The 27,487-nt window shown below is 37.8% G+C and overlaps 1 protein-coding gene across 10 annotated transcripts in view; it reads left to right on the top strand.

Annotated features, from left to right (window-relative positions):
- The first annotated feature begins 275 nt into the window (after positions 1–275).
- The window catches only part of NKTR (natural killer cell triggering receptor), a 40,563-nt gene continuing 13,351 nt past the window's right edge, over positions 276–27,487 (top strand). For 4 of the 10 annotated variants that reach the window (XM_074573968.1, XM_074573966.1, XM_074573963.1 and 1 more), the window contains exons 1-10: positions 276–420; positions 869–957; positions 8,224–8,298; positions 11,868–11,975; positions 13,017–13,061; positions 14,827–14,914; positions 23,964–23,993; positions 24,867–25,012; positions 26,282–26,504; positions 27,079–27,234. In XM_074573968.1, coding sequence (XP_074430069.1) covers positions 900–957; positions 8,224–8,298; positions 11,868–11,975; positions 13,017–13,061; positions 14,827–14,914; positions 23,964–23,993; positions 24,867–25,012; positions 26,282–26,504; positions 27,079–27,234 — 929 coding nt within the window. In that variant the 5' untranslated portion in view covers positions 276–420; positions 869–899. Of the gene's footprint in view, positions 421–868; positions 958–8,223; positions 8,299–11,867; positions 11,976–13,016; positions 13,062–13,375; positions 13,404–14,826; positions 14,915–21,346; positions 21,375–23,963; positions 23,994–24,866; positions 25,013–26,281; positions 26,505–27,078; positions 27,235–27,487 lie in introns of those variants that run through there. The other 6 variants (XM_074573969.1, XM_074573967.1, XM_074573962.1 and 3 more) reach the window with 4 other exon arrangements.

Here is a 27,487-nt window from a genome sequence, read left to right as displayed (position 1 = left end):
GGTGTGAAGCCCGGGGGCGGGGGGGTTCGCTCAGCTCCAGAGCCCAGCACGGACAGAGGGCGGTGAGGGGGGATGCCCCGCTACGGGCATTCACCGTGTTATTTATTCTATAAAGCACCTTCCTCCTCCGCAGCAAAGTGGACGGGGGAAGCTCGCCCCTCTGGAGGGAGCGGAGCCACTGGCCCCGAGACGAACCTCCTCCCGCTCCCCCTCGTCCGCCCCATACAGCGCCAGGCGGGCGGCGGGGGCGGGCCGCGGCGGCGGGAGGCGGCACCGCGCCGGGGCGGGGCGGAGCGGGGCGGGCGGAGGGGCCATGGAGTCCGTCGGTTAATGGCGTTCGGGGTTGCCGGCGCCTGCCTGGCAGGGGCGGGGGGAGGGTGAGGGGAACGCGGCGAGGGAACAAAGCACCGGAGCTGCCAGGTGAGGCCGTGGGGAGAGGGTGGGCCGGGCCGGGCCGACAGCGTTAAGGGAGGGGGAGGGCTCATCCTTCCTCTCCCCTCCTCCATATCGGCTGTTTGCGAGAGGAAAAAATTCTCCTCGGGGTGAATTTTCCCCGCCGGACGCCTCACGGAGCTCCGCCAGTCCCTCCACGGAGCCCCGCCGCCCCTCGCGGCCCCGACGACCCCCTGACGGAGCCCCGCTAGCCCTCGTGGCTCCGCCGCCCCCTCACGGAGCCTCGGAGCCCCTCACGGCCCCGCCGCCCACTCAGGGAGCCCCGCCAGCTCTCACAGCCCCGCCGCCCGGTGTCGTTTTACCCCTCGGTGTGAAGGGAGGGAGGGAGGGAATGAGGGAGGGAAGGGCGGCCGAGGGGCGGGATCTGGCGGGGCCGGGCCGCTTCCCACCCAAGGCGCCTCTTCTTTGTGTCCAGGTGGCGAGGGGCCGCCGGGCTGCCCGCCGCCATGGGGGTGCAGGACCGGCCCCAGTGCTTCTTCGAGATAGAAATCAACCGGGAACCAGGTAAGGCTTACCTCTCCCACACGAACACTCCTCTCGAGTGCTGTGGTGGTTGTTTTTTGTATTTTTTACCACATTTTTACCTTAATAATTGACTCAGGCCGTTAGCAATGAGTTTGGCCACTGATGTGTTATTTCTGAGTTAGTCTTTAGTAACTTCTGATGTTTGCTAGGGTGCTGGATACTTTTTATTCTCGCTTGCAATTGATTTTTATTTGCATTCCTGGAGAGAGAGCTTCAGTGAGACTAACTATTCTGAAGATAAAAAGCGTTCTGTATTATAAGTGCTGTGTAAAGGTATTATACCTTTACAATTCTATAAACTATGGAAAATTGGGTCAAGTTGTGAGGAAACTGGAGAGGTACTCCTAGAAGTATTTTTAATCACACAGTAATTAAAACTGGAAAAGGACTTCAGGAGGTCATCTGGTCTAAATCTTTCCTCTTCCTGCTCAAAATGAGTCTTCTGAATGTAAATGAAGAATTGGCCATAGAAGCATAGAATGTCTCAACAGATGGCCTGTTTAAAAAAATAATAATAAAAATAAATCATCTCTTAACTCGTATTTTCCCAATGGGAAGTGTCATCACCCGTACGTGGGACACTGCGAGTTTTAATCCCGGAATAGCTACTTGATTCCCTCTTCTGTTTTCCCCGCTCTGTAAAAATGGTCATACAGATTTACTTACTTGTCTTTTTGAACATGAATTTATCGATGCATATTAGTTGTCTCACACGTACTCAATGCCCTATGTTGTTACTATTTGTCTCTCAGAAAAATGAATAAATGTGATGGCTTCATTATGCTTTCACTTTCATTTTCTGCTCCACTGTTTCTCTGAAAGATTTTGAAATAAGGTCTCTGCATTTTCAGATTTCAGTTGCATGAAAATGTAACTGTAACCTGTTTGACTTGCTTTTTATTTTCACCAAAACTTGAAAAGAAAGATTCAATTCTAACTTCAGTGACCTGATAGGGCATATCTGTAAATCTGTTGCTATTCAAACTCCTATTTGAGTTGCTTTAATTAACAGTGACTTTTCTGAATACTTTGATTGAAGAGAAAAATGGAGTTTTAACATTTTCTGTTGCTTTAAATTCAGATTTGCTATGGAATGAGACTACTAAAAATGTTTCTAGGTTGGGTAGGTTTCCAGTTTAGGAATGGTAGTTTGATAAGATTGATTATAGCAAAGACATTTCATCATCCTTCATCTCCTTTGCTTTTAATCTTTGTTAGGGTTTTTTTAACTCTTCATCTGAGGCATCTCTCCCTGTGCTGTTTTCTTCAGCTCTTTCTTTGTGCGGATGTTCCTGCTCCCATTTCATAATACTTCTTGTTGCCTGCCTTGTCCCTTCCTCTGCCTTGTGCTGTGCATCACGAGTGAAAGTGGATTACCTTGTTTTCCCTCACATCTACTTGGGTTTGACGACTGATAGCGGTGTCAGAGAAGAATTGCAGCGTTAGTGTTCTTGGTGGTGCAGAGCTTTCGGTACCTGGGGTAGACACAGGGGCTTTGGCTCTGTTCGTGCCAGTCTGTAGTTATTTTCCCTTTAAAGTAACAGGAATTTCACAAATTTATCAAATTCAGAGCCCTGCTGTTTTTATTGCAGCTGACTAATGACTTGTATTTTGGCAGTAAAACATGCCAATTTGTAAAATGTTGGTATGGGGACTCGTGTGTACTCTGGTTATACTGCTTTATTCTAGTGTCTGTTTATTAATTCACTATGCAACTATGTCTTGGGATTTAAGGTTATATTTAAAAAGCTTAAACATTGCTCTTTTAGCTGTAAGATGACCTTCAAAAGCTGAACCAAGTGTGAATGATAAAGCAGTGCTTCCAGATGACATGAAGCATTAACTCTGAGATGTACTCTCTTGCTGATACTAGTGAGGTATTAATTTTAACTTTTAAGCTACCAGCAGACTTCCAAATTAACATTTTGCTTATTTGACTTTAATACAGTAAGTCAATCTACTTGTTGATTTTTATTAGATGTAGGGAGAAAGAACTGGTGAAAAGAACAATCCTGCATTTTGTTGCTAGCCAAGAAGTAAGACATTGCCCCCACCCTGTCTACGTTGAAAAGCTGAACTCGCATCTCTCCACGAAATGTGGAGAATAAGAGGACGTGCCTCTCGGTACTGGAGACATCTCTTTGCCTGCAGAATTCAAAACTGTGTCATTTTTAACAGTGTAGGTTGCTTGGAGTCCAAAAATATTCCTTCACGCAGCTGCCAACTCTTAGCTTTCCCCTTACAGACTTTGCTTACCCAATGTTTGTCAAGATACCTCTAGCAATTAAAAATAAGACAGCACAGGTATGTGTGTGCATATGTGAGAGGGGAGGGGACTGCATAGTTCAAATTAATTTCACTCTTTAACTAGATCGCTTAGAAAATACAGGAGTGAATATTGTAGCTTTGGTTGTGCTTTCAGAAGCTTTATTACAGCTTTTGCGTCCATATTTTAATTTTAGCTACAGAATCTTGGCATAAAACTTGATGGCTGCTTGTATGTGCCTCTTGCAGTGGGGCAAACTTTGTAGGCTTTGTGTCAGTGTTTTTTAAGTCTAAATTTAGGCTACTTTTATTAAGTTGCCTGTTAAGCATTTTTTTATGAATACACATTGTGGTTCGTAATTTTAAAAGAGCAAATGGAGAATAAATCGGGAATAAGCATTTATTTCAATACTAGCACAGACAGCAACTGTCCCTTCTTTGGGACCCCCCTACCAATGGATTTGAACCCATACAGCATGCACATCGGAGTAAACTGTTTACAGTGTGCCAGGAAATTTGGGATGGCAACAGATGCCTATTTAAATAATTCTGTCTTTACTCTGTGATGCAAAAATCCGTGTGGAGCTCAGTCTTTCAGGTACCGTGATAATTAGAACGGATGTCCAACTGGTATGTCACACACATACTCTCCTGCTGTAGCATTCATGTGGCCATCCGAGATTTTTTTCACACATCTCCCCTCCCTGCTCCCCCGACTGTCTTTATCCATCATGAAGTATGTTATATTTACTAATTTTTCCTTTATTTCATTCTTATTCACAGCAGAATTTTCCTTCTTCTCTTTTTTTTTTTTACTTTTTTTTTTCTTGTCTTCTGTTATCATTTGACCCCTTGCTCGCTTTTTCATTCCACTTCAGCTTCTTACCTTACTGGGGTATGTCCCTTCCCTTATTGGTCAGTCTGTTATTTCATTACTTCTCTCCTTCTAGTCACTTTTGCCTCAAGTTTGATGTATTTCGGGATTTCAGCTGCTATGAATTTATGTGAAACAAGCTCCACTGCAAACGTCATAATACTGTGCCTGCATTAGTAGAACCAGGGAGGCCTTATGGCCTTTTTGTTACCCTTCCTGAAGATGGAGACTGTTCTCGACTGGCTTCCCATTAACTTTTAGCCATTTGAAGGCAAAAAGTTGTAGATTGGCAGAAAGCACTTTGCCCATGAACCGCTTGGCAAACCAGTTGAATGTGGTACAACGGACGCCAGAAGGGCATGCGCTGTGGGGGGACCCCTGTCAGAGGGCGTGTAAGGGAGATAAGGTATAGATTTGGAGGGATCTGGTTTAATAAAAATTGTAATCCAGTCGTCATACAGAATTGTTGTCAGTGCAGAATGAAATAACCTGAAGACTTATCTTGGAGTCTGGAACAAATTGGATCAGTAAATGGAAGACCAAACTGATCAGCCCCTTCTGCTAGAAGACAAGGTGTAATCTCTCGCTTGTGTATCTGTGAAACTGAAGACAGTAAATTTTTGTTATATGCAGTACTGAAATATGTTTACTTTTGTGGAGACCACAGAAGATTGGGAGGGAGGGAGCTTCAGGTAGTATTTGTGGAAGACAGGCCTTAGTAGAGACCTGGGGAAAAAAGTTTATGTAGTGTTAATGTGTCAAGACTATAGATCCCTGCTCAGGGGAACTGAGACATCCATTGTTTTAACTGGTATTTTAAATCTGTTCTTTTTCCACAGTAAGCTTTTATTTTTCTGAAAACAGTAGCCACATTTCTACTTGAAAGCTGTCTTTTTAAATTTGTATGAGTTAGCGTTCACAAATTCTGGGATAAATAAATTAATAAAATTAAAGTAGGGTCATTTTAGTGAGCTGTTATTTAAGCTTGTATGCAAATCTATCTAAGCCTTTGGGCCTCTGGCAGACGTCCTGGCCACTGTCTGTAAGGGATGTGCATCACTGTCTTAATGGTTGTAATCCCTGCTTTCTCCTTCAGCAGGATATTCCTGTTGATATACTGGGAAAAGTGCTGCACTGGCTTCTTTCTTGGTTTGCTCTAAGACATCGGGGAAAAGACAAAACCGATATATTTAAATTCAGTTTTGAACAGCTAGGTTTATTTTGGGTGCAGCTGTCTGAAATTGACACCTTTATGCCTGAAATGTAACATCATTTAGCAAAACAGTTTGTGTTACATGGAAAATACATTCAAGCAATATGTGTTTTGCTCCTGAGGTTGTTTCTAAAAAGTTAAGCAGCTAAAATGGAGGAAATCACTGGCTAAACATTTGCAATCAATGCTCATTTTGTTAAACTTTCCTACTCTGAATTTTTACCACTTAATTTGAATCAAGTACTAGCTCTTCCTCAGCTAAAAAATGGGTCAGGGGTTCAAAAACAAACCAAAAGAAAAACAACATTTTCATCTTTCAATTTGAAAATAGAGTTCTGAAATTGGATTTTTTTTCTGGTCGTTATGCCTTCTGGTTTCTATAATTGGTATAGCTCATTAGCTACAGATAACACTTTATGAAATCAAACTTCAAAACATCTTAGACTTTATATATGCATCACTTACTGTATTTAATTACCAGTAATGTAAATACTTCTTTCATCACTTACTCTAATTTATATTTAAAAAAAATCTTTAAAAAATTAGTTAAAAGCCTGCTAGCAAATAAGAATGCTTTATCAAAGTATTGTTTTACAAATAACAGGCAAATGTTAAGTTGGATAAATTTCGATGGTGTTAGCACAAAAAGTACAGTAATGTGCTGTAAAATCTATGCTGTGGTAGAGACAAATGTGTCTTCATAGCTAGGAGCTGGTGAGAATCAGTCTTCTGTTGAGAACAACACTATGTTAAAATTATAGAAATGTCCTGCCTGCTGATGCATTACAATAAAGATTTTAATAGTTTGTATAACTTCCTTGTGGCGCTGGAAGACTTACATCTCAAGTTAGGCAAGAACTTCATTGTTAAAAATATAATCCCGGCGTTTTTTGCTTTAGCCTAGAAGTGAGTTATCACTTCAGGCTCATTTCTTGGCTAAAGCCTACTGAGGAGTCTGGGTGGGTTTGTTAGCAGACTTGAATAACCCTCTTTAGCAGTTTTTTGTGTGTCTTAATTTACTCTTCAAGTCTTATGGTTAGTCACAGAAAGCTTGTTCCCCAATCAGATAACTTTACCTTCATACCAGAGAAATTAAGCTGAAGAAAGTATTGGAAATTTTCTCTCTACAGTGCAGGTGAATCATTTCAGGGAAGAGGTGTCTAAATCTGAGGAAACCGGTAGCATGTCAAATGCTGTTTTTATCTGAGCTCCAAATTTAAAATGAGATGTTTCCTTTTGTTTTTTTGAGGTAAGAGAAAGATTTGTAGGTTCTAAGCATGCTTTATAAAAAGATTTTTTTTTTCTTTTTTTATTAACAGCTGTTATTTCATACGTATTTGATCAAGGTGTGGAAATGCGTTTGATCTTTCTTTGGCACATTTCATTGACTGTTTGTCAGTGGAAAATACAAGCTTTCAGTGATAATAGCATTCATGCAGTTTAGACAAAATACAGATAGTAACCCAGTAGATGGATGCACAGTATGTGGTTTATGTATTACAAGCACACATTTTAGATAGCTGGATATAACCAGGTAAACAGCACTTTAGGTTATATGGAGGAGAAGCGTCCTTACCCTTTAAACTGGTTCTATAGTCTTTTGATGTTGAATGTGTGCGTCACAAAGTTTGTAGGAGTTGAAAGGCATGAGAAGCTAGCTGACGTTATTATTGAGAAAGCACTAGTGAAAGAAAGATACTGTTGAAATCATGGTACCTTCGTTATGAATGTCTTTTTGCATGTTCTGCCTGGACATCTTCAAGAACTTAAGATGATTTTCTTCCACCGGAAGACAGATGTGGTGGTGCCTACTGCTTAAGGTGCTAAATATGGTGGGTTTTGTATGTGGGACAGGGACTTGAAACCATAAGGCTTCTGCAGTTTATGCCTGAGGGCAAAAGTCCCTCCTGAAGACCACAGGTGGTGACACCTATTAGTTATTTGGCAGCTGTCACCTTGGTAAATCAGCAGCTGGTCTTTATTTCTCTACTCTTGGTACAATGGGGATAGTGACTTTTTTTTTTCTGAAAGGTTTTATATGCAAGAGGAAATCAGTACGTGGCTTTCTAAAGCACTTTGTCGCTGTTCAGTTCAGCGCTTCTGCAAGCAGAGGAATGGGATTTCTGCTCTCCTGAATTGTGCTTATAACGAAAATTGATAACACTCTTGCTAAACTGTCTTCTCTATTGTGTTCTCTGTATGAATCTTCAGCAGTTTCTTCCAAATAGCTGTCTTTTCATAGTGGTAGTTACAGCTACCGCTGTTTAATGTAGGGTCTTTGAATGTTTGCTATTTCTTCATTCTTTGGAGACTGTCCCTACCCATTTTCTTTAGATTTTCCTGCTGTAATGACCAATGTTCAGAGAATGTTCTTACAGCAGTTAATGAAATGCAGACATTTCAACAGCTGAAGACATATTGAATTTTTATATAAGAGTACAAAATACAGGGGTGTCTCTGTTACTTCTTTTCTTTTTTAATTTCTCCCCTTTTTTGAACCAACAATGCAAATTGCTGGCAATTGTATATGTTTGGACAAAGCCCAACAATTGAACACAATTTCTTAGGAGCCTCTTAGAATTTTTCTTGGTGACAAAGTATTGAATAAAATGCACTTGAACTTCAATTTTTTTTTTTTCTTTAAGTGGAGGAAAAGAGAAGTAATTCCTGAAGTAGTTACTTTTTTAAATTATCTTTTAAGTTCTACCAGTGTACACCACTAGAGGGTAGTGCTCATTGACAGATTATTACTGGTCTCTTTGTAATGCTGGCCAACAGTGTGGTTTTTATGGTATATTTCATAACCTATAGACACCAACTTTTTCTTTCCTAATTAAGTATTTTTATACAGATTTTGTTATATAGCTATAAAACTTATTTTTTTATCTTCTAGTTGGTCGAATTATGTTTCAGCTCTTCTCAGACATATGTCCGAAGACTTGCAAAAACTTCCTTTGCTTGTGCTCAGGTAAGTAGCACGCTTATGTTTAAGATTTTTAAGGTTTCTTACAGTTACTATTTGTTTATGCAAGTATAAACCACAGTATAATAATAATGCTGATATATATATTTTTTTCTTTTCTGGTAAAAACAAAGCTGATGCTTGTTAGCCCTGAGGAGGATTTGAGTAATGCATAGCAGGAAATAGCGTGGTATTTCCACTCCTCAAATTGTTAGTGTGAGTAGTGGAGATAATTGATGATTACAGAATTCAAAACTGTGAATTTATGGAACAAAAATGTATATTTATTTTTTTTGTCCCTAATGTGGGGCTCCTGTTGGCAGAAGTGATTGACAAGGCTGAGACGATGGTGGAATTATTGATCACTGAAGTTACACAAATGTGATAAAGGCAAGAAATTCTTTAGGAATTATCAGGGTTTTAGGATTTATCAGGAGAGACATTAAGTATTAATGTCACTGCACAGTATAATGGTGACGTTTGACTTGGGACACTACATAAAACTTTGAGTATATATACATTTTTTCTTATTTAAAATGTTGATTATATCTAATAAAATTTTCAGTGTATTTCAGGTTCATAGAAGTGCTACACAGGGATCAGAGGACAGGAACATCTGTTAAATCTGAGAAAACTTTCATTTTTAGCTGAATGAAGGACTAAAAGGGAATATGATGGTCCCTTAGAATTCCTGGGCTTGTTTGGTGGGAGACAGGAGAGAAGGGATCTGTGAAATCAAAGGGACAACATGGGCAAAAGAATGCCTGGGTATAATGTAGCACCCTCCAACCCATTTTTTTTTAAGTAGGACTTAACTTTTTAAAAATGGTTTCTGATGATTGGAAGGGTTAGGGTAGTAAGGGTTTGGTGGGGGTTTTTTTTTTGGTCTGCACTGTTCCTCAGGGATTTTTAAGCTGTAAGTTGAAGGTGAAGGTTAATCTTGATTAAGTTATTATAGGAGTTGCTGTGTGTTATTTATGTGAAGAATTCGAAGGTCTTTTACACCTGAACGCTCAACAACTTGCAGTATACCTTGAATTAGTTGCACTAGTGAAGCCTCTATCTTGTATATGAAATAACTCTTTTCCAAATCATTAAAATGAGTCAGCAAGGCTTTCCAGGCAGCACTTTAACAAGTGGTTTTAGTGAACAGCTTTTAGCTAACTGATTATGTGAAACAAATTTGTTGAGGGACACGCTGACACATGAAGAAAAATGTAGGCTGATACTCCTTGGTATTGGTTGATGTGGGGTTTCCAGTGCTGTAGCAAAGGGGGGCATGTGGAGAGGGGGAGGAGGGGAGAGGGGTATGTCTATCCCTGTGATAAATAGCTTTGCTTGAATAACTTCTGTGGAAAATAAAAATGGGGTAGGAAGAGGCATGGGTTATGGGTATGGAGAGTCAGGGTAATGGAAAATAAGTTGTATTCTCTGAGGCTTCTACAGGTATGATAAACAGCAATGCCATGAGTGGTTTCTGTGCCACAAACTGCTCTTTGTCTTCATCCTGGCAGTGATGGGCTGTTTGGAATGGCACATCTGGGATGATTTGGCCATCAGTTAATTTTGGGTGGGGGAATAATAGATCGCAAAAGGGGAGCATTGTCTCTGGGTAACAAATACATGTGCACATCTGAGGGCACTACATGGCGCAGAACGTGCTGATTAAATGTCCTCTGACAGAATGTCAAATGCCTTTTCCATAACCATTGGGATGAAACTGAATGCTGGGTTATTTGTCCTGTCTCATTACAGATTATCTCATGCACATGTGATTTACGTGGGATTTTAGCTGTTGCACAGGGTATTATACACTTATTACTCTTAATTGCCATGTTCTGACAGCTTCCCTCTTCCTGGAAGCTAAAGTCAGTGTCTCTCTTGCATTTCATCCACCTGCCCAGTGCAGTTTTTCTTCTGAATTTTTCAAGAAATAATAATGAAACTTGAGGTTCTGGGATGCCTTTCTCAAAAATCACTATTAGGTTTGAACACCGGGAGCCCACTGGGGGCCACTTCTTAGGAAACCTCAGGCTCAGAACAGATTAACAAGTACCATGGCCTGGCTTGGCTTCTGCTGCTGGGTAAGAATGGCCCTGGGCCCAGTTCAGAGTTTGGGGGATTTTTAATTTTTTCCACCCCCCTGTTATGATTCTCAGTTCGTCCTGGAATGGTTCTTGTATACACAATTTTGTTGCCCTGTTCTGCCAGTCTTTTCAGAAATGGGCGTCTGTTTTGTGCACGTTTCATACTGAGATGGTAAAGGTTGGTGCTGGGCAGGTTGGCATTAAGGGATGGCCTGACACTGTGCATGGATTGGTAAAGATGCTTGGAATAGCTCAATCCCATTTTTCCAAGAGCAGATTGCACTGAAACTGAGTTGAAGCCTGTTCTGAGCTCAGATTCCTGTCTGGGGATTCAGCTGGTACATCCAGATGTATAAGTGGTTTGCAAAGAGCTCCGGTGTAAGTTTCAGCTCACATAGCAGTGAGCAGCGATAACCACAGAAAATAAGTAACCTATCATTATCGTGAACTCCTGTTTTCTTAGAAATTGTTCTGAGTAGGTTGCTAATAAATACACTCCTCCTTGGGAGGAGAGGATTTTTTGGTTTTTTGTTTTGTTTTTTTTTTTTTTTAAGAAGAAACCTATTTTTCACTTGAGAGTTCCCTTGTAAATGGGTCCCTTCTGCCATTAGTGGATGGTGAAAAGGCAATAGGTAGGACTGTGTGATCTTTTATATTTGTGGTATTCTGATGGCGCTCTCATATCCATTAGCACTAGTGTCGTGGTTTTGGCCAAATTGCCCAACGGCCGGTGACAGATGCTCCTCCTCTCCACCTCATACACAGAGAGGAGGAGGAGAGAGAAAAAGATTTACGAGTTTAGAAGAAACTAAACTACTTTAGTAAAGTATTAATAATAAAATAAAAAGGAAAATAAGGAAATAGATACAGTACATACAAGACTGTATTAAGCTCCCAGGATGACGTCACCGGCAGGCACTGGGGAAGTCCCAGGCTGGACTCAGCAATGGTTGGGAACTGGATTCCACAGCTGGAGTCAGGAACCCATGGATCAGGATCAAAGGCTGATGAACAGGCAGGGTCCTCCTCAGATGTCAGCTGTTGAAGGAAGAGACCTGACCCTTCAATCCCTCAGCTTTTCTACTGAGCGTGGGGCAGATGGGATGGAATACCCCTGTTGGTCAGTTTTGGGTCACCTGTCCCGTCGCTCCTCCCTGCAGGAGGGACCCCTGACGCTTTTCTGTTTCTGACCCTCCAATGGGGCAAAGAATGAAATTAGCTGACCTTGGTTGTTATAGCAATAAGTATAAGCAGGAGCCTCACTGCATACCATTCTGTGGCACAAACTGTCTTATCACTCTGAACGAACCATTTTAGACACAACATGCTGTTAATTTCAGAGAGTTAGAAGAGGCCTAGCTAAGAAATAAAATCATTGAACAGAAAGTTGGTTTTGTTTTACCTCAAACCAGGACAACTAGGGAGGTAAAACCCTTGGAATTTTTTAAGTCACAATCTGTACATTCTTTTTGTTTAACCTTCTTGCAGGTGAAAAAGGAATTGGCAAAACAACTGGAAAGAAGCTGTGCTACAAAGGCACTACGTTCCATCGTGTGGTTAAAAACTTCATGATTCAGGGTGGGGACTTCAGCGAAGGTAAAATACACTTTTAAAACTGAAATGCTTTAAGTGGAACAGAAATGTTATAACTTAAGTGGTTATAATGTAATTTTAGAAAAAGCCATGGATGCATTACAATGCCATAAAACTATTTCATTTTCTGTGAAGTAATAGCATAGATCACCCATTTCTTTGTTAATATTTGAAATTCTAAAATGTTTCAACTGAAGTAATATTTATTTAGAAAAATGTGTTAAGTTAAAGAAAAAAACCCAAGCAAGCCCTTGCTGGAGTTAACACCTATCTTATTATAACAGAATTCAAATCCAAAATGTAGTCTTAGTGCTTTTCACTTTTGCGTCCACAGTAGAGGCAACACTAGTAATTGACTGATACAGGGACCTAACTGTTTGAATAAGTTTACTTTTTTTCATTATTTGTAGTAAATAACCTAGAAGTTTTTAAAAGAAGTCTCCAAAAGGAGTTTTTTTGCAGGAGTTTCTTTGTTTCCTTCCCTGCAGTATGCGTACAACATAACGTTTTAGCCTGTTGTCTGTCCATGAAATACCTGTCCTTACCAAAACGTATGTCGTCTTCACTGTGTCCTGAAATCTTGTACCTGATAAAATGGGCGCGGTGAGAGAATATCTTGTTTCGAGAGTCAAGTAGAAGTGCCTTTAAAACTGCCAACTACTTTCTTATCCATTCTAGTGGTTTCTCGGCCGCTTTGAGCTGGGCGAGATTGTTGGTCGTACCTACTTTGGTCTTTTTTTTTTTTTTTTTTTTTTTGCTTGGTGTTGTTTTGCTGTCTGCTGCTTTGGCAAATACCAGTCAGGATTAGCCTTTGGAGCCCCGCTTCAGACTTTCCAGTGTTCAGAGGCACTAAGGCAATCTTCATTCTCAATATTTTGAGTGTCAGCAGGATAATGCACGGCTGTGACTTTTAATTAAGAAGCTTATGCTCAGATTTTATTAACTGGCCAGAGTATCCTGGTTTGTTATAAACTGGTGGAATGTTAGATACAGCTTTTTTCATAAATGAAACAGAAGGTTTAATTCATGTTTTTTAATGCGTAGGTAATGGAAAAGGAGGTGAATCTATTTATGGTGGCTATTTTAAAGGTAAGAGGAAATATGTCTTTGTGGATTCTTTATTCGGTTCTGAGATAAACAAGTCTTGATTCCCAAGCTACTTAATGAAATCAGGTCTACTTATAGATCACCTCTTGCATGAAACTAATGTTGCATGAGAATTATTTTTATATGCATGAGTTTCAGATAATTTTTTTTTGGTAATATTTAACTTTAACTGACAATTAATTAAGGCTAACATTATTGATTAAACGTGACTTTCAGCATGGAGGTTAGGCAACTTTATTCATGAATAAACTCCTATCTTCCTGCCTAAAACTGTCAACATATTCTTTTGTTTATAGAGAATGTGGTCTTTTGCAAAATGAGAAGGTAAGAGACAAAAGCTCAGTAACACAAATTCAAACTCTGTTCCCTTGTACCCTCCCTAGTAAATATATAGACAACTGATACGTCCGTTTGTAGATGGATATCTGTGTTGCTTGGAGAAATGAAGAGTTCTGTGTCTAACCTTTCTGAGGGTTAATGACTTTTTCTGAGAAAGAATACTGGCATAATTTCCAGCTCTAAACAGCTATTTTTTATTTTGTTAATGTCCCTTTCCTCCCCTTCCCTGTTCAAGGTTTGTATGCTTAGTGTTCATTTCTAAAAGTGTTTGATTTTGTTTATATGCTACACAAGCTTTTTTACTTGCAAAGAATTTGTAAATAAATGTATATTTACCTCTTCTTAAAATCTGTTGTTGGAAGGAAAATGGTGAGTTTATAAAGTATTTATTTAAAGACATACAATTCTTTGTTACAAAAACCAGGTAGTTATTGTGGTATTGGAGTGTTAATGAAGTCACTACATGTATTGATGTGACAGCCCCTGGTCCTGTATGTTTTGCCAGTAGCTCCGCTGGTTAAGCGCATGCCATTAAGTTTGTCTTAAACAGAGACGTAGTTTGGTGTTGGAGTGTCGCAGCCTTTAGTCAAAAGAAAGTGTTGAATAGATCCATTTGCTAAGCAGTTACTAGGGTTTGTTCCTAAAGGTGGTGAGTGCGAAACATGCAGCATTGTGTTTTGGTATGTAATCTTAAAAAGAATGGCTTTTTACACTCAACTTAGTATTTTTAGCTTTGAAAATGAACTTTGGAAGATCTGGTTTTATGTTATGCTGTACTGCCGGAAGTCCTCTTTAATTCACCGCAATATAAAATGCGTGTTTATTTTAGTCTTAATTAATTTTATACTTAAGTTGTAGGAAGAATATGTTCTTTAGTTTCTCATTCAGGCATCTAGGGTTTTATTTTTTTTTCCCTTGTATGTTTTGAGACTTCCAGTTTTGAATAGATAGCCACCTATCTTGTAATGTGCCATACCAGGGGAATGGCTTAGATCTTTCTGCCTGAGGTACCTGCTGTGTAAATAACAGTATCATGTATGTTAAGTCTTGTTTTAGGATGTCAGTAAGTCTGCCAACCTTGGTTTTATTCAGAAAATGCTGGCTTTAAATCCAAGTCTATGAGAAAGTAATGTTTACTGAAGACACTATAATAACTTTTTTTTTCATTAGAAATGTTTGCACTGTATCTGAAACTTTTTCTTTTAGAAAGAATGCTTTCTGTCTGATAACTGTTTCTACTGTAACTTTTGAGAGAGTTGTTTAAACTTGGTCTTTGTTTTTTCCAACCTGTTCATGTTTCTTCAGCAGCAGAAGAATTTCTCCTTATAGCATCCAAAAGTTACTAAGAAAATTAGACTTGCGTTCTTTGTCAGGGAAAATCTGACAAACATATTTTTTCTTCAAACAGATGAAAACTTTATTCTCAAACATGACAGAGCGTTCCTTTTGTCAATGGCAAACCGAGGGAAACATACCAATGGTTCCCAATTTTTCATGTGAGTAGATGTAATATGACAGTTGAGCTTTTCTTAAACAGAGAAGCGCTGTTCATGAGAAAGATGGTATTGCTAAATTATCTATAACGATGTTATCCGCCTTATTTTAAATAGGGTTGAGGGGGTACCTGCAGTGTAAACTCTAATAGGAAACATTAGTTATTGCAATTTGCTTGTGGCATTTATTTGGATTAGGAGCTGGTACTACATGTATGTTCCTTGTTTATCTCTTTTTTTTTTTCACCCTAAAATTATGACTTATGCAGTAAGTTCTTAGTGTCCAGAAAACAGATTCTTTGACTTTGTGTGTGCATCAATCAAATCTTAACAGATTATCTGCAAATTACAATGTTGAGCATTGTATGCAAAAGGAAGTTGGGTATAGAGGTGGTTTGTGTAGTTTTGCATGTGCTCTTTAAAATATGGTGATTTATGATTTAGTTTGGGGTTGTTTGGTTTTTTTGTTTGTTTGGTTTGGGTCAATTTTTTTTTTTTAGGGGGAGGATGAGCAGTGGTTTTGTTAGTTGTTTTTGGTTTTTTTTCTTAATTTTTATTATTTTGGAGTGTTTGCTCCTGACATGCTTTTCTTCTATATTGCTGCATAGTTCTGTTTACTTGTGCATATACCAGCTACTTTGGTACCAACACTGTGTAAAATTATGTGCTGATAATCAGATTTTTCCTTCATTGCCTTAAAAAAAAAAAAAATCCATTCTAGTATGTAGCCATATTCTGTTAAATTGTAGAAAACGCATGACTCTACCATCAGTAAATACTCAGACCTGATATGTCAGGGTATTCTGGTTAAAGTAGCTGTATTCTAGGTTCAGTATTAGTATCTTTAAACTTGCTTATTTGTATGTGACTATTTCTCCCGTTGACCCCCATTTAAAAATTGCTTTCTGTTAATGTTCAACAGTTTGTATTTGGAAAGATCTGGATTATAGCTTTGGGCTTGTGCTGAGAAGAACTTTGTGAAATAACACTGGTGTGTTCAAAAGTAAATTTTAGTGTAGTTACTTAACTAGAAAAACTGTTTTTTCTTTGCCATCTTTCTTGGGGGTTAAGAATGAATGGCGCTTCACTGTCTTCAGTAAAGGAGTAAATTGTCCTCAAGAATCTTTCTTTTTTTTCTTTTGCCTGAAAAAGATCTTCAGTATGATACAATGAAGTTCAGATAAGAGACATTTTTAGGTTTATTCCTAAAGAATGCCCTAAAAATGGAAAATTAATAGGAACCGAAGAGGAAGTCTTTCACAGTTACCACTGTTCTGACTTTCCATGGCGATAAACTCGGGGGGGGAAGAACCCAAAAAAAAACCCCATCTTGTTTTCTGTTACCTTCAAACCAAATTTAACTGTTGTGCTTCCTTACAGTAAATCTGAGTGTGTGTGTGTGTGTATATATATATACACACACAAAAAGTAATATGGAATGAAATATATATATATAAAAAACCCTTATGGTTTAATAAGGTCTCTGCAAGACACTAGTTCACTCTTTATTACTTTGGCTTATCTTTTGGTTCTCATGTCATAATTTTCCATTTTTAAGCTTATCTGAACACTATACATGAAAACTTAATGATGTCACATCAGTCAAGAAGCTATCATTTGAGGGCTCTAAAGTTTCTTTTCTCTCCTGCATTGATTCGGAAGTCATCTTCTTTCCCTTATGCTTAGTAGACTCAGCTTACTTGTTCAATTAGATTTCACAGACATAAACACCTTTTCTCTCCCCACACACCAAAACAACCTAAGGATGTGTTAGATGCTAAATTGTAATTTACATGGGACAATACAATGAACAGTGTTTAAGAGCACTTTCATCAAATACAGAAGTATTTTGCAACGTGCAGTTTTCTTCAAATATTCTGATTTTTCATAAAATCACTGTGAAGAGCAAGTGTTAGTTTGGTGGGAATTCAGGCAGAGTAGGATAGCTAAACGTAATCCTCTCCACATAAGCTAGATTCATCTCAGCTGCCTGTAGGAATCTAAAGAGTCCTGGGGTGTCCTGCCTGGCCTTCAGCTGCTGGGAGAGAAAGGTGTGGATGTTCTGAAGGTTTTATTTGTTACCCGCTTGCCCCATGCAGATTTCTTGGACATCCTCCGGTGTCTTAAATGTCACCAGCTTGCCCTAGAGTCAGGCAAGTAAATCCAGCCCAGGAGTAAACTTCCAGTATAACTGATGAGGTTTAGGTGGGCTTCTGAGTCTTCAAAGCGTGTTTCAATGTTCTAGACTTCTGTGACCCTCTTGACCAGGACTTTTTTTCATTTTACCATATGCACAGACAGCTAATGCTGTTTGAGACACCATCAGGAACTCCAAGACAGGGTGTGCAAATATGATGTAGCACCTGCAAGACACCATGTACTCCAGGAGAAGCAGCTGGAAGCCAGGCAGGATGCAGTAGGGCAGCTGAAGATGTCTATACATTGGTAATCGAGCCTTCTCCCTAGATCTGACCAGCAGCTGAGATGCCTAGCTCGCTTGTGGATGCCTTTACTGTATTCCAAGCTTACGGGTTTAAGCTGAAACCCACCTTTGGCCTCCAGTACTGCAGCTGATGCTGGGAACGAATATCTGCAATTCTAGAATCCATACAGAAACCATTGAGGCTGCTCATAGAGGCAGGTGTGTATATATACCGTCAGTTGCAAAGTCAGGGTCATGTTGGGTAAATCAGTTTATGAATAGGCAAAGATGGGTGGTGAAACACAGTTCAACAATCTCCCTTTTTGTATAGCTTTTTAATGGTGGAGCTTGGTTTCTGCTTCATAATATGGAGAGTTTGAATTTCAAGATTCAAAGTAGGAAACAACGACTGAAGACTTCATCTAGGCAGTTTGTGACTTAACTTTAAAGTGCAATGTATTAAAGCAGCTAGTCTTGCTTGGTGACATTTGCCTGATTACTTTAGGGAATGTACTGTGCATCTATACAGCTTTTCTTTAATAAAATATGTTTGTTTCCTTTAGTGTTATACTTTAAGCTGAAATTGTGTTTCTTAAAAGAATGCTCAGTTATTCAGTAGTTTATCATTAGGAAAAATGTTCTTCAAATGTGTAACCTGAAAATTGTGTGAAAGGCAGTCTTTAGATTTTTTTTAATAGTTTGAACATGTTTCATTTTATTTATTAGATTTATAGAGAGTGAAATAGTTCATCTCCATCTGAACTTCTTAGTTGTTTTCATTTTTTTTCATACTAACTTCAGAGTTGAAAACTCTATATTGCTCTATCATACACGTGTAATGTGGCAGATAAGGAGTGCAAATAAGTTATTTTCTTGTATGTTAGTATTTCTCCAAGTAGGGCTAAAGTAATAGCCAGAATCCTGACTATGACAGTTCTGCTTGCTCATCAGAAGCTCTTTCCCTGCTTACCACAGAAAAGTGTCATTTGAAGTAACTAGCCTTTACAGAAGGTAATTAGGCAGCAAATATCTCTTTGGCAGACTGCACCAACACACTGGTCACAGCAAGATTCTATGCAGTGCCTAAAAATTGTTAAAAGTTGAGCAACAGCGGTTAGTTTTACTTGAAATAGAAGCTCCAGGCTAATCTTAATGTAAACAAGCATCTGAGCAATCTTAAAGTATCATCAGCTTTCTTTGATTCATCTGGAATTTCTCTGGCATGAATGAGTTTGAAGCATTTATAAGCAACAGTAGAGAGCTGGGCATGGAAAAGACAGTGTAAGTATTGTTAGGAAGCTCCAGTGAGGCCAGTGTAACAAGAATGAATATAAATTAAAGCACTGCAAAAAGCAAAAGTAGAATAAAGTGTCAGAAGTGTACATATATAATGTCAGCAGTGCTGTGTTTAATGCTCATTGAGTAATTTTCTCCCCTTTTTATCTCTTTTCTTACTTGAATAGGAGTAACAGTTGGGTTGAAAGGAGAATAAGACAGGATTGGTTTTCATGCACGCGCGCTTTAAATAGGCCAAGTCTATTCACAGATGTGTCCGAGAAACATTTCCTGGTCTGGAGAAATGCATGTTGTTGAAATCCAGCAGAAAGGATACAGAGACCACCCCTTTATATTGTTCAGATTTCTGAAATACTGGAATTTCAATTTTCTATACCCACAGGGATCTGTTCTAACATTTTGTTGAAGGCTTGTGTTGAGAACAGTTGTAAGGTACCAGTTTATAAATTAGCTATTTGCATTTTCAGATAACACCACTATCAGTTTGCTTCCTTTCTGTGAATAACTTTAGAGCCACCTGAGTGTGTTAATTTTCTTTTAATTGTCCTGTTTCCATGTTGATACTCCGATGTGGAATCCCTAGGATGGGGTAGAGCTTGACAAGGAACCACTCTAGAATCACCTTCCTTTTTCTATATATTCAATATCTGGTTTGGACTGCTGCTGAAAAGGTTGTTATTACTATTATTAGTTATTGGGGGAGTGCATCTAGAGGATTATGCAAATACAGTTAGTGTCTTCAGGTCCCTGATTTAGCGTTGGTGGGGGCCTGGGGGGAGGGAGATAGTCAGCCTGTTCCTGGATGTTGCAGCTCAGTGACTGTGTTACTTCTTGGGTAACGTTCTTCTTGAGCAATCTATTCTGCTTCTCAGTCAAGCTGATCTGATAATGGTATCTTGTCTCTTTAGAGCAACTCCATCCTGCCTGTGGCCATACCCAACCTGTAGTAAGGAAAGTTGCAATGCAAAATAAAGTACTATAAAAAAGAGTAAAGCAATATAAAACTAATGAGACTCCTGATCCAGCAAATTCTTGCATGGGCTTAACTTTGCTTCCATTGTCATACAAAATCTGTCAAGCTACACTTACTAGAAAAATAGACACGACTGGGCAGGATGAAGCATAAAGAAAACAATAGGAGGCAAAAAAAGTAACCAGCCTCTTTGTTGTTGTTGGGAAGTTTTGTGTAATTAACTTATTGCTTTGTTATTTAGTCATGTAGTTTACTGAGGAATATGTCCTTCATACAATTTAAAGAGCGGGCCTTGGTTGTGTTCCTTATCAGTTCAAATGCTTGGAGTTCTTGCCTCTGTGTCCTAAAGCTATTTAAAACTTGAGGCTGTTTTGCTATTACTGATAGATTTATATTAATTTTTTTCCATGTTGAGGGTATTGTTGGCTTAATGTGTCTCTCAAGCTCTGCTTTCTTGCTCAAAACTAAATAGTTATTTTTATTTTAAAAGTGTTTATAATGTGTGGTGCTGTGCCTAGTTACTAAATCCAAACAAACTAACTGCTTTGATTTCCTAAATGAAGGATAAAATAAATCACGAGGACTTCTTTGCTTTGATTTTACAAATGGTTTCTGAATGTTACTGACTTACTAAAGTGGTTCATTTTTAAGTCTTTTTGGTGTCCCATAACAGGTATCTTTCTAATCAACACTTGATTTTTTTTTTTTTTACTGTGAATGAAATACCTTTGAGCTAATTTTTGAACAACTGACAGTAATATAAAAACCTAAAATTTTCAAATTAAAGGGGCTGATGTTGCATTATCTTTGAGCAAAAGCGGTATATGTGCACTTACACACAAGCAGGTCCCATTGGTTTGAGCAAAAGTTTGTGGAAAAGCACGGCCCGAGTGAGAGCATTCACTGGATGCTTTTATGTGTAATAAGTAACAAACAGGTCATTTCACTGCTCAAGTTAAGCAGAGACATAAATAAGAAGTAATAGTTTATTTGGGAGAAAAAAAATATGGATGAGCTCAATTTAAAACATTGCTGCTGCTCAGAATTATACGAGAGCAAAAGTACGATGTTAGCTGGTGCACGTGTTTTGTCTTTTTTTTGCATCTGCAATGTGTTTGTTTTTCTATAATTCTGAACACAAGCAATCGAACAGGAATATGCGTATTTAGAGAAAACACCTATTTTTCTTAGTTTTAGAAAAGCTTCATAATACAAGGAAGATGTCAGCTAGTTATGAAATGTATGAAGTTGTAGACTTACTGACTTAACACATTTCATTTGTAAATAAAAAACGTTTTAAGCTATGGTGTGCCATCCTGTGAAGTATATACTTAGGACGGGGTTCAACAGAGCATTTGAACACCTATATAACTGCAAGCATGTGAATAAACCCATTGAAATCAGTTATTCATCTGCTTAAAGTTGTGCATGTGTTCTAACATTTTTGCTGGATTGAGACGTAGAGGGGAGCGGGAGGATTCTCTTTTCTAACCATTTATCTTTGTAATAGTGTATACAAGCAGGTTATGCCTGTAGGTTTCTTTTTGTTTTTAAGGAGAACTTACTGTAGTTTTCAAAGTACCTTGTATTCTAAAGAAAATTTAGAGCCCTCTTTTAGGCATCCTTGTTCTGCATACAACTTGATGAATATTAATTTTAAACTTGTATTTAATAAAACATAGACTCAGTTTTGTCTGAAAATGTATTACAATTTATTTCTGCCATTTTTGTGTAAAATTTACAGAAACAGTGTTACATCGTGCGCTCCAAAGGTAATGTCTCATTCCTCTAAGGCTGTGTCCTTTCCTTTTCTTTATTCTGTTTTTATCTTTCTTGTTTTTCTGATCATATTGTTATGTGCATTGAATCCTTTGTTAGGACTGAGGTTCTCGGGGGGGGGTGGGTGATAACATGCTTTTATCAAAAAGATGCTTTTCTCTTCAGCAGTGACTTAAACCAGTTTACTTTAAACTTGAGTGAAGAAAGGTATTTTTCCTTCTGTAAATAACTTGGATAATAATATACGCTATAAGGCAGATATTGAATGTTTTAAATTATAAAAGTTATATATAAAAATGCTTTAATAAAATATTATTTTCTGGGGGGGAACTCATCCTGACTGGGTTCCTATAGTGCAAAGGCAGTAAGTATGTTTTCTCCTGATGAAGTTTTGAAGCCAGAGCAAATTTTTAAGGATTGAAAGGCAGGACATGTGCAGAAAACTTTGAAGTCGTTTTTTAAAGTGCCCATTTGCAGAATGAATGTCATGTTACAACCCTGGCATTGAGATGAGAAAACTTTCAAAAGTACAATGAGGAGCTGGGTTTCTGCTTCCCATAGGAAGTTTTAAATCACCCAACTCCTTACTGTGCGTCTGAAAAGTTTGGGGTGTTTTTTTGATGCTGCTTTTCCTTGTGTTTTCACTTCATGAAGGAGTAAGTGAGGAAAAATCCTACCCATTTTATCTATCAAATTGCCACTGTAATGGAAGAAACCTCTACGTGGGTTTTAATGTACCAACTATCCCTCTCTTTGCTTATTGAGGACTAGTCTAAAGAAAGTATGTGCTTAGGTAATTTGCTTAATTGGTCTTCACGTGCTGCTGCAGCATGGCAGGAGCACAGGACTACAGCACTCATCGAGTGCGTTGGAACCTGTTGCTGTTTCTAACTAATTCTAAGCACCAAGTCTCCTTTATTACTGGTTTCATTGAAGTAACCCACTTCTGCTTTTTCACTACTTTAAATCAGCTTTATAATTAAGCCCACTTAAAGTGTTTACTTAACAGCAGGTTGTTAATGCAGTTAACTTTTGCTTAAAGAACTTCAAAAGCTGTAAGAATTTTTGTTTGTAGCAATGTGCTATATTCGGAAGGGACAAATAAAAGACACCCCTTACTATTGAGAAATTAAATGTCATCTTGATAGCATTTCTTTTCTTGTGTTAAATCAAAGAAGTTTTCTGTATTATTTATTCTGGTTGGCATTTGGAGCTTAAAAAAAATGAAGAGTGTAAACACTCTTGATTCATTGTTCCATCTTTTGGCATGCATTCCAGCACTGGAAGGGTTTGTGACCTAATAGTTCAAAACTCGAGTGAGGATATGTGCTTAAAAAGTAGTATTTTATTATAGCAGTGAAAAACTGACTTCATTGTGCCACATCTGTGTTACTGTAAATTTAGAAAAAGCATCTGTGATTATTTATTTTGAGAGAGGGGAGTTAATTGGAAGTAGGCTAGAAAGGCAAAATAGTGCCTGGGGAGGAGAGAAGAATGTTTTCAAATGTTAAAATAACTTCAGATGCAAATTATCTTATGTATTTTTTTTTTCTTCCCCAATATACAAGATTAATGCAAGTTCTGATGTTCCTTACTGAATTTGTCCGTGTAGCAAGGTTCCTTTGCAACATTGTGCAGGCTTACTTGTAGAAGTAATTGCCTTTATTTTTTGGAAAAGGATATAGAGAGATCAGGTCATGGCATTATCATCAACAAGATGAATCTTAACATGTAATTATATATGTGCAGCCTTGAATATTCCAATATGAAGCCAACTCAGAAATTTGGTGTGACTCCAAATGCCTTTTAGGATAGCGTACAAAACGTAAGGCACTGGCATTTCTCCTTCAGGCTAGAAACAGGTAAATGTGGGATGCTGAAAAATAGGGAGGAATTCTGCATTTATCCCCGGAGTAAGCTGTAGGGTAGTATATAACGTCTGCTTTATTGTGCTGCTGCTGCTGTTGGGAAGCCTGTGAGCTTCTGAGCTGAAGTGCTGTAGTCTTGATGGTTAAAGATAGAAGTGTTGCTTTGTATTCTGAGTCATAAAGCTGATTAAATAAATGGAAAGTAAAAAAAAAAGTAGCGGGGGGGAAGCAAAGAATCTATCACATACTGTAACTCTTCTTTTTTTTTTAAATAAACTGACTTTAAAGTAACCTTGTAGTGTAATTACCTAACAATTTCAGAAATGTTTACATTCCATTAGTTATCCAGTATTTATTGCCAAATTGTATCTTCTCTGCGATTAAAAATGTTAGTGAGTTATATTTGAATGTGTATTTAAAGACACTTATTTGAAGATTGTTTATTGCATGCATAAAATGATACTTGGTACAGCTTTCAAGTATGCACAATTAGCTAAACTTCAAACAAATTTCATGTAAAAGTTTAAAAAAGCCTGTGTGTATAATCTGTAAAGTTTTTTAAATTCCATGTATGTAACTGGATTTTTTCACTATTTTTTTGTCTTACCTTCACCTCTTTTTTTTTTTTCTGTGCCATTCTCCTCTTTTACTTCATCTGAATCCCTGACTTTTATTTTTTTTTACCATCCTACCATCTTGCTGTTTGTCAAACAGAACAACGAAACCCGCTCCTCATCTCGATGGGTAAGAATCCTTTATAGTTTTTCCAATGATGACTAAAATTTGAAGGTTGTAAGTCTTCACATGTTGTATTGAAAGTAGACGACAATGGGGAAGCAAATTCTTAATTCTGTGAAAAATTATACAATAGAACAAGATGGAAAACAAAAGTTTCTGCTCTATAAAAATTTCAAGTTGCAACTTATTTCCTAAAGCTGATCAAAAACTTGTAAGACCCTAAATCTTAACATTCATTTCTTTAAAAACTGGTTGCTGCCCTCAGTCCATAAATCAGTGCTTTGAAATGTCAAGTTTAATGTATTTGGTAGTACTCTTTTTTGTGGGGTGTTTTTATCCCCTATAAAAATTAGTTCCTGGAAGTATCAGTTATGGGGCAAATGGAAGGAGGACAAAGAAACGTGGTATGTGGTAGAACAAAACCGGCGATTTCTTAATTATAACTGTCCCTACAGTGCCAGTGGGAACTTGTATGCTAAGTTTGTATACACCTATAAATGCTTCTTCTGTAGGGAAAACTGCACTTGGTCATCTTCATTTATGGATCTCTCTATTGCGCAAAATTTCAAAATAGAAGGATGGATTAGAAATAATGATCTGTTTGCCCTGCCCGAGTAGAAGAGAGTAGAATGACATCAAGTATTTCTCTCAAATTGAACTGGAGTGGACCTCTGTTCCACGTTGCATGAAATCTTAGCACTGTTGTAAATGTAAAAGTAATAAGAATCTTAGTTAAGTTTAAGACATTTTAAGAGACAGATAATGGCAATGAAGCTGAATGTTTCTATTGCAGAATGACTTTTTAAATCTGAAATTCATTGGAAGATAATTACAGCAATATATAAATGTTCGTACTTTCCAAATATTTTATTTCTGCAGTGTACATGTTGTCTTTGGACTGGTTATTTCTGGTTTTGAAGTAATAGAGCAAATAGAAAATCTGAAAACTGATACTGCAAGTAGGCCCTATGCCGACGTACGAGTTATTGACTGTGGGGTGCTTGTTACAAAATCAGCAAAAGATGGTAAGCATACATATGACTGAAGTTAATTAAAAGTTGACATGGCTTTCAGAGAGTATAAAAATTACTCCAAGGTTGAAAAATCATTATGGTAAATCTCTAGAATCTTAATTAATTCCTGCAAGCCTTTAAAACTTAAAGCTTGGTGTAGGTGAGGAAGGCACAGCAAACCTAACCTGACCTAGAGCTTTACGCCTTGGAAAATGTATGCCTGCCTCCAATTCTCCTTAATGTTTGAGGTTAATGTGACATACTCAAAAAGTAATTACAGCTTATTTTTCTGACTTTAAAAGATGGAGATGCAAGCACAAGCTTTTCTTGAAGTTGAATTTTGTGCTGTTTCCAAAGCTTTATTTTAAGATCATGTATTGTTAATATATGCAGTGTATGTAGTCAACGTAATTTGCCTTTTCCTGAGAATTCATGGGAAACAAATGATCTTAAATATATGTTTAGACAGTCGCTGTAAAGTAGTAGAGTGTTATAAGTTTGAATTTTCTACTCCACTTTTGACTTTCCTTAAGGATAATGTGGTTATTTATGTCCTTTAGAGAAAGTCAAGAGGATAGAAAATGTAAAAGTATGAGGATGCAGAAAGGAGAGAATGACAAAGTTTTAGAAATAAAAAATATACAACTGCAGCTGCGACTAATTCTTTCTTAAACTTTGTTTTATAACATGTCCATTGCTTTCTAAAGAAATTATTTTTTTTTAAACTATAAATGGTCTTTGCTTATTTGTGTATTCTGTTCTAACCCAATGGTGGGAATTCAGTGTTATAACCTAAAATACATTTTCAAAGGAGAAAAGGGGGGTAACCCTCCTTATTAAAGTTATACTTATTTCTCAGCCTTTCTTTATATTGGCTTGGCACAAGTGAATGTTCAACTTCAGTTATACAGTTACTGTGTGTGACTTATCAATGCAAAGCCAAAACATTCTTATGTTGTCTTATATGGTGGAAGTTGTTCATGGAAGTTCTTCCAGTTCGCTTCATGGCAACTGAAGACGGTTTTGTACAACAGTCTTTGTTGGAAAGTATTTGTAGCATTTTGTTGTTATGGGTTTAGACTGGACACAATTATATGACTCTTTATTATTGTACTTTAATGTAATTAATTATGAAAAAAAGTCATAGTTTATCACAAAGCTCTTCTGGAGCAGAGTGTGTGTATTTATACGTGTATGAAATTGTGTATTTTGTGCTGTATACATACACAATAAACATACATGCATATAAACACATTGTAAATATAAAATGTCTATTTTAAGCTTTGGAGAAGAAGAAGAAAGTATGTTCTGACTCAGAAGCTTCAGACTCCTCCTCCAGTGCATCAAGCTCTTCAGAAACTTCATCTGACAGCGAAGCTGAAAATGAAAGAAGCAGAAGGAGGAAGCGTAAAAGAAGAACTAAAACCAAACAATCGAGAAAACGAAGAAAGGAAGAGAGAAAGAAGGAGGATCCAAGGTGCAAGCGAACCTCAAACCAAAGACGGTGACTAGTCTCTTAAATTTAAGAATTTCAGAGAAGTCTGAGAAATTCAGCTTTGTTTTTATGGAGTACTCAAGCAATGAATATGGAAATGATTTTATTTCAGTTTGGGTTTTGATGGTTGATTTTTTTTTTTTTAATATATATATAAACAAACAAAACCAATCAAACAAGAAAAAGCTGAGCTTGTTGGGTAGCTTCTATGAAACAGTTTAACATCTTTGTAGATAAAAGCTAAAGCAACTTTGAAGTAAGTCTCAGCACATTAAAGAATTTAGGATTCACTATGCCTATATTATAGTGAGACAGGCAATCAAGAGATATTTGCTTTCTATTTGGTTATATTTTAAAAATATTTAATGAAAAATGGCAAATTAAAAGCAAAATTAAATTTCTTTCCAATAATTGTGCACCATCCTTTCTTTAGCCTAAAATGGATTGTTAGTGAAACATTTCTGGTCTTTAAGCCATCCTAAAGATCACTGTGTTATGTGGGCTTGTTTTGGAATTCGCTTTGAAAAGCATTGTTTATGAATTCGCAGTTAATTTTTATTTATCAACTTGCTTTTCCCCATAGCAGCCTTTCTGACAAGAGTGATATAACAGAAAAAGCAGCCGATGTTAGCACAAAGAGGGACAAACCGGTGGTACGTCCTGAAGAAATTCCCCCAGTGCCTGAAAACAGATTTTTGCTAAGAAGAGATGTGCCTGTTGTCAGCGTAGAACCTGAACCGTAAGAATCGTTGAGCTTTCTTATTACGTTGACATGGTGGAAACTATGCATAAAATTTCCTCACTAACATCATGTTACTATGATAGCAAATGATGGCTGTACTATCAGAATTTCTAAATGAGATAATTTAATTGCCCTTTTTGCAGTTTTCTTTGTAATATTCCTTACAACCTGTGTGAGGGTTTTTCAGCGAAACTTAATGAGTTAGTTTCATTGGTCCTTAAGGATCGTGCATGTTACGACCTTAAACTTC

The sequence above is a fragment of the Larus michahellis genome, chromosome 2, assembly GCF_964199755.1.
Source record: "Larus michahellis chromosome 2, bLarMic1.1, whole genome shotgun sequence".
NCBI classification, from domain to species: Eukaryota; Metazoa; Chordata; class Aves; order Charadriiformes; family Laridae; genus Larus; species Larus michahellis.
Note: the sequence above shows the minus strand (reverse complement) of the source record. Positions and strands in the feature narration are given on the sequence as shown.